The 6,569-nt window shown below is 54.1% G+C and overlaps 1 protein-coding gene across 1 annotated transcript in view; it reads left to right on the top strand.

The window, feature by feature from the left end:
• Positions 1-1,527: 1,527 nt before the first annotated feature.
• Positions 1,528-6,569, top strand: part of ANKRD52 (ankyrin repeat domain 52) — a gene marked incomplete at its 5' end in the record, with an annotated part of 17,300 nt that continues 12,258 nt past the window's right edge. The window contains 3 exons of the mRNA XM_009075211.1: positions 1,528-1,611; positions 4,425-4,503; positions 5,274-5,344. Coding sequence (XP_009073459.1) covers positions 1,528-1,611; positions 4,425-4,503; positions 5,274-5,344 — 234 coding nt within the window. The remainder of the gene's footprint in view (positions 1,612-4,424; positions 4,504-5,273; positions 5,345-6,569) is intronic.

The following is a 6,569-nucleotide window of genomic DNA, read 5'->3' on the forward strand; positions in this document are numbered from 1 at the left end:
AGCGTGTCCTCAGCCTGGATTCGGGGATGCCCCTTGCTCCAGGGTGTGTCCGTCAGGTTTTGGGGACACCCCTGGGGCGCAGGGCTCCCTCCCCAGCAGGGACACTGCTGCCTGGGCCGTGCTGTTGTACCCCGTCTCTGGGGCTGTGACCCGCTGTCTCCTGGGCTTGGAACCCCCCTCTTCGCATGAATTTTACCATAACCACCTTTGTCCCCTCGATTTTGGGAATGTGGGCTACAGGAGCCCCCAAACCCAGTCTCACACCAGCCCCTTGTTTTGCTTCTGCTGTTAATCTGCTGCTGTTGGAGGCCTAGGGAAGGTGAAGCAGTAGGAGTACAAGGATGAGGGTGGGCAGGGGTGAAGGATGGAGGAGCCGACCCAAGACATCAATCTTTTTTGGGATAACCCAAGCGTTCCTCATCCTGTGTGTGTTGTGGATGTGTCACACCTGGGGCTGCTGCCAGAGCTGCTCAGGACACAATGAGCAGCTTCCAGTCTTTCCCCTTTTTTTTTTTTAATTAAAAGCCCCATTTTTGTAATGTCTACCAAGTGATGCTGAGGCTGTTGCATTCCAGGGGGATGATGCACCTGCTGCACTGACCCAGGATGTGTTCCTCAGGTTTAAGTGCCCTTGTTTTGGGATGTGACAAGGATGGGAAGGGGTTGCCTCTGAACAGAGCCTAGTTGTCCCCCAGAGAGGCTGAGAAAAGCAGGGCTCAATGGTTTTGACCATTAAATCTTGCTTCGGGGGGGCTCTTGGGGCCAAAAGCTGCAGCAGCTCTGAGACCAGAGCAGGGATGTATTTGGTTTGGCAGCGATTGAGGGGTGCTGAGTGGCCCAAGAGCAGCCTCTGCCCCTGTTTTTCTGCAGGAAAATGGCATTTTTTAGGCCTGGGAACAAGAAATGGGGTTCAGGGATTGCAGGTGGTGCCTGGAAATTGGGCAGCACCTACCTGTCTCCCTGCCCTGGTGACAGCCGAGAGGCTTTGGCTTCTCCGGCTGGCGCTGGACTCCAGCTGCTGGTGCTGGAGCCCATGGCTCTGGCTGGCCCCGAGCTGGGATCAGCTCTGGCTCTATACCAGAGGGATTTCTGGCTGTGCCTAAATTCTGGGTGGCAGAAGCTGGACCTGTTCTTGTGCTCGGGTGCTGTGTGTGGATAGCTCAGCCGTGCCATGGGTGTGCTGCCAGTGGGCTCCTGTGCTGTGGTTAGCACTGCTCCTTGGATCTTTGAGAAGCAGGGAGGTGTTTCCAGTGATTCCTAGGTCTGTTTGTCAGTGAACAACCAAGAAAAGTGTCTTTGCTGGCTGGAAAATTGGTTCCTGGTGCTGGTTGGGCCACAAGCATGAGGAAGCTGCTAGTGGGCTGGGCACAGGCAGTGGCTGGTGCGGGGGCTCACTCCTGGAGCACGGTCCTGGCTGGATCAGGCCGGCATGAAGCCTCTGGCACATGGAAAAGCTGCTGGTTCTCCTCCCTCTCACATCCTCCACACGGTACTACCATCACGACTCATTTCTCTTCCCCTTTGCAGCCTCCTCTGGTCCAAGCCATCTTCAACCGTGATGTAGAGGAGGTGCGGTCGCTGCTGAATCAGAAGGAGAACATTAATATACTGGTGAGTGCTTGTGTCCCGTCCCTCATCTGGTGCTCCACTTGTTTTTGGCAACCTGGGCTTTTGGAACAAAAAATTTCTGTATTCTGCAACTGGCTTAGCCATCATTTGCTGCTCTGCTTTGTCCCATTGCCTTGATTTTGCCATCTGTAAAACAGGCACATGGAGGACCAGGACTCCTGGTCCTCCCCAGGAGACAGGGAAGCCTTTGGCTGTGTGGAGCATTGCTGAGAGGCTGTGGGGTGTGTGGGAGGATGTTCCACGCAGGCTTGGCATGGCTGCATTGCCAGTTTACCTTTCATCCTTTGGGATGGTGACCCAGAACAGTTTGATGTCAAGGCAGCAGGTCTGGCCTGAGGGAAAGTTGTTCCACAGGTTCGGGCCACTCAACAGCCAAGCTCAGGGGTTCCTCTATGCTCACCTGAAACCTGATGGCAGAAGGTGGTTTTGATGCTCATTCTGGAGCGGGAGAGGTGGGATCCATCCCTGCAGGTGCCATGTGTGGCCAGGACAGCTTGCGGGGACCGTTGGACCTATGATGGTCAATATGAGCATGGTCTGGCTCATATGGAGGGTGGGGACCAGACTCAGCGAGGGAAGGGCTCAGCCTTCCCTGTGAGTGTTCCCGTTGGATCCATCTGTGTGCTCTCTCTTGATTTGGTTTAGGAGCTTCCCACTGCCAAATCGTGGTGGATGTGCCGACATGGAGCACAGTGAGGCCGGGTGGCAGCTGGCCCTGGCTGCACTGGTGTGGTGGCACAACGGGGCCAGTGCTGGTTTGGCAGTACCTGCACTCAGCCCAAAATTGAATGAAGTTGTGAGTTCTGGGCAAGAGCAGCTTGTTCTGGCCACAAGGACTCAGATCTGTGCTGCTCCCAGCTCTGCTGAGGCAGCTGCCAGTTTTTCAGCACACTCCCGTCCCACTGACCTTGATCAGGGTGTTCATGTGTGGAGCTGGGGCCAGTGTGCACCCTGATCCTCCCAGGGTTACACCCCGAGGTTGGGATGGGTGCTGCTGGTTCCATCCGGTGTCCCAGGAAGGTGAGGGTGGCCCTGGGAAGGTGAGGGCAGCCCTGGGAAGGTGAGGGCAGCCTGTGAGGGGGTGCAGCACGAGAAGGGCTGAGAAGGCCTCAAGAAGGTGCCTGTGTGCCAGCAGGACCAATATCCGCATTGTATCTCAGAGCCTGGGGAGTTTGTTGCATGATTGCCTGTGGAAGCTGTGCCTACCCCATCCATGGAAGTGTTTCAAGCCAGGTTGAATGGGGTTTGGAGCAACCTGGGCTTGTGGAAGGTATCCCTACCCATGGCAGGGGAGTGGAATGAGGTGAGCTTTAAGGGCCCTCCAAGCCAAACCATTCTGTGATTCCATGACCATTTTGGTTGGGACGCAGCAGCAATTCATCCCCTTGTTGAGACAGAGGGTCAGGATTGTTTTGCTGAGTTCCTGTGCAGCCACTGAAGGGATAAACCCACAACTCTTGACACTTGATTTCCTTTCTGAGTGCAGGTTTAGCGTTGTTGTTACCAGTTCAGTGACCTCCCGGTTGGGTTTCACTTTCACATCCTCCCACCCAGCTGGGCTAACACAAGTTGTTGCCAAAAAAAATCCAGAAACCACCATTTTACAGACAGTTTTTAACGTAACGACAAGCAATTACAATTTTTTTCCCCCCAAAACACAATCTGGGACTCAAAACTAGCTGTGCTTCTCTAGCTTTCTACTTGTTTGCTTCCCGGCATGTTCCTTCAGGGAAGCCTGAACCAGGCAGAGGTTGCCCAGGGCCCAGCCCTGAATAAACAGAAGTAAAAACTACTTTTTCTTCTGCTGATCTGATCTGACAGGGGCTCCTGCACCGTCCTGGAGCTCCGCAACAGCAGGGCTGAGGATAGTTTGAGAGCTGTCTGTAATTCCAAGTGGTTTTTATTGTTGGATGAGGGGATAGAAGTGTGTAGGATGGGGCAGCGCTGTCGGAGTGTGGCCAGGTTTCCGTCTCAGGTCGCAGAGTGCTCTGCAGACCTTCATTAAAATCCAGTGGCACCGGAGCTGGGCCAGGTTGGTCTCCAGGGAGTCACTGGAAGGGATGAAATAAGTGACTGGAGCTCTCACAGCTTGGGTTACGGTCCACCAGCTACACCCCAGCACCCATGGAGCCCCAAAAGAGCTGCACACCTCTCAGCATGCAGGAGGGTGCTGGGTTTGAGCAGTTTTACTCTCATTCTGCCTGCTGAGATGCTGCATGTACAGAATCACAAAATCATTTAGGTTGAAAAAGACCTTCAAGATCATTGACTCCAGCCTGTAACCAATCTCCACCTTGTCAACTAGACCAGAGCTCTAAGTGCCATGTCCAGTCATTCATTAAACACCTCCAGGGATGGTGACTCCACCACCTCCCTGGGCAGCACGTTCCAGTGCCTGCCAGCCCTTTCCATGGAGAAATTCCTCCTGATGTCCAGCCTGAACCTCTTCTGGCACAGCTTGAGGCCAGTTCCCCTTGGCCTGTGACTTGTTCCCTGGGAGCAGAGCCTGACCCCACCTGGGTGCAGCTCGTGTTGGGGAGTTGTAGAGAGTGAGAAGGTTCCCCCTAAGCCCCATTATCTCCAGGCTAAGCACCCCCCATCAGCTGCTGCTCAGAAGTTCTTCAGACCCTTGTCCTTGTGCTCCAGACCCTTCCCCAGCTCCATTCCCTTCCCTGGACACCTCCAGCCCCTCACAGTGCAGTGTTGGTATACAGGAGGTTTTGGGGCAGATGGAGGAGGAGGAGGATCTCTCTGCCCTTGAAGCTTATGGATGGTTTTTGTTTCTTCCACCTAAGGACCAAGAACGCCGAACTCCGCTGCATGCTGCTGCCTACGTAGGAGATGTTACAATCCTTGAGCTCCTAATCCTGTCAGGTAAGGGCCAGGGCTCGGGACACTCAGCTTGGGCACAGGTGCTGCCTTCAAGATGCCTCTGATCCTCTCTGGCCTCGGGGGGTGCAGCACCATGGGGTTTGGTCACCCTCCAAGCAGCGTGCGCTCATGCTAAGCCAGGAGGGTTGCAGCCAGGGGAAGATTAGGGAATGTTGCCATAATCCTAAGAGGTTTGTTCAGGCAGAGAAGTGTCTGGTAACTGAAATAGCTGAGGTGGAAACAGCCACGGGGGATGTGCATGCGGTGTGCAGCTTTAGAGGAGGTGCTGGAGGAGGGGAGTGTGCACCTCAGCAGGATGCTCAGGAGAGCAGTTCCACTTGCACATGGAATCAGCTAAAAGTTCTGATTTTGTTCAGTTTTGGGTTGTGTCACTTGGCACAAAGCTGCCCTTTGCTTCCCTCCGGAGACACTCAGTGTTTGAGTCCTGTGCTGGCATGGGGTGAACGGGAAGTCTCCTTATCTACTCTTCACCATGCAGAGCCTCAGGACACCGTGGTGTGGAGGAGCTACCAGGCTAGTGTGATCCTTCATGACCCCAACAGGGAGAGCCTCAGGGAAATTCTTTGCTGAGGGCTCGTTAAACAGGATCAGGGATGTGTAGCTCCATCTGCAGAGATCAGGTTGCCCTTACTTGCCCTGTGTGGATTTTTTTCCTGCCTGTTTGTTGAATTCTGGGCAGTGAAGAGAGGCAGGTGAGGGACTTTAAGGATGGTGGGACCTCTTCCCTGACTCCTCCTTTTCTTCTCCCTCAGGTGCTAATGTGAACGCAAAGGACATTGTTTGGCTCACCCCGTTACACCGTGCTGCAGCTTCTCGTCATGAGGTGAGTGCCCTGGATAGTGGCCTCTGGCTCTGTCTTCTCCCTGTAGGAGTTGGTGGGTGCTTACAGGAGGAGGGAGCTGTGCTTCTCCTTTCCCATCCTGCCTGGTCTGAGGTGGATGGTCTTGTTAGAGTGGAGAGTGGCCGAATGCAAAGTTCAGAGGCTGAAAATGAGAGATGGAAGAAAAACCTCCTTGGTTTCCTTCCCTCCATCCTCCAGGAGTCAACATGTGGCTTTTCCCCGCAACATCCTCCACTCTATCACTTCTTCCCCAGGGCTTCCTCTGTTCCACCTTTACCTTTCCTTTGAGGCTCTCACCCTCTCTCTCGGGAGCTGATTCCAATGGATATTGTTGGAAAGTTTTCCTGGCATTTATCCTTTGTGGGTTTAACTTCATCACACTTAACTTTGCCATGGTTTGAGTTGCTGGAGAGCGAGGAGCTGTTGGTTGGAGCCAGGAGATCCAAAGCACCTGAGTGACTTTGGGCAGGGCAAGTTGCCACCCTTGGACTTCTCCTCAGCAGCTACAGATGCAGGATGGAACATGAGTGTAAACGTCTCCTGAAGGTGTTTGTGGAAATGTGTGTGGACAGTTCCTGTGGGTCCCTAAAACACAGAGCTCGTGCTGCTTGTCTGTGAATTTGGACACAGTCATTGATTCCCTGCCTGGGATGTGCTGGAGTGTTGCCTCCCTTGTTCTGTTCCTCCCCAGCTGCTTGGCACAGGGCTCTGCCAGTGCTGGCAGGCCTAACTCTTGAGACCCTTCCCAAAATGGTTTTCCTGCCTGGAGCCACTCTCCAGGATTGCTGGGTTAGTGTTTTGTGGCTCCATGTGCTCCTCCAGCCCTGGGAGTAAAGAGCAGAGCAGGGATCAGTGGCATTGGGATTGCTGGAAGTACTGCCCCAATGCTGCAGGGAGGTGAAACCAAAAATGAGGGGCTGCAGCAAACAGTCTCCATGGCAAAAAGGGGAAGTAAGTGTCAAATGTAGGTCAGTGGGTCATGTTATCCTCTAGGCGCTTCACACACGGTGAGTCACACGAAGCTCAGGGGTTGTCCTCCTGTGCGTGTCCCTGTGCAGCCACAATTCACCGCTGTGCTCAGGTGGGATGGTAAAGGCCGCGTGCCATTGGCCTTCTTGGCCACCTAGGCACATGTGGGCTCATGTTCAGCCACTGTCATCAGCACTTACAGGACCTTTCCTGCTGGGCCGTTTTCCAGACAATTTGT

This window comes from Acanthisitta chloris, unplaced genomic scaffold (genome assembly GCF_000695815.1).
Source record: "Acanthisitta chloris isolate BGI_N310 unplaced genomic scaffold, ASM69581v1 scaffold4495, whole genome shotgun sequence".
In the NCBI taxonomy this organism is placed as follows: Eukaryota; Metazoa; Chordata; class Aves; order Passeriformes; family Acanthisittidae; genus Acanthisitta; species Acanthisitta chloris.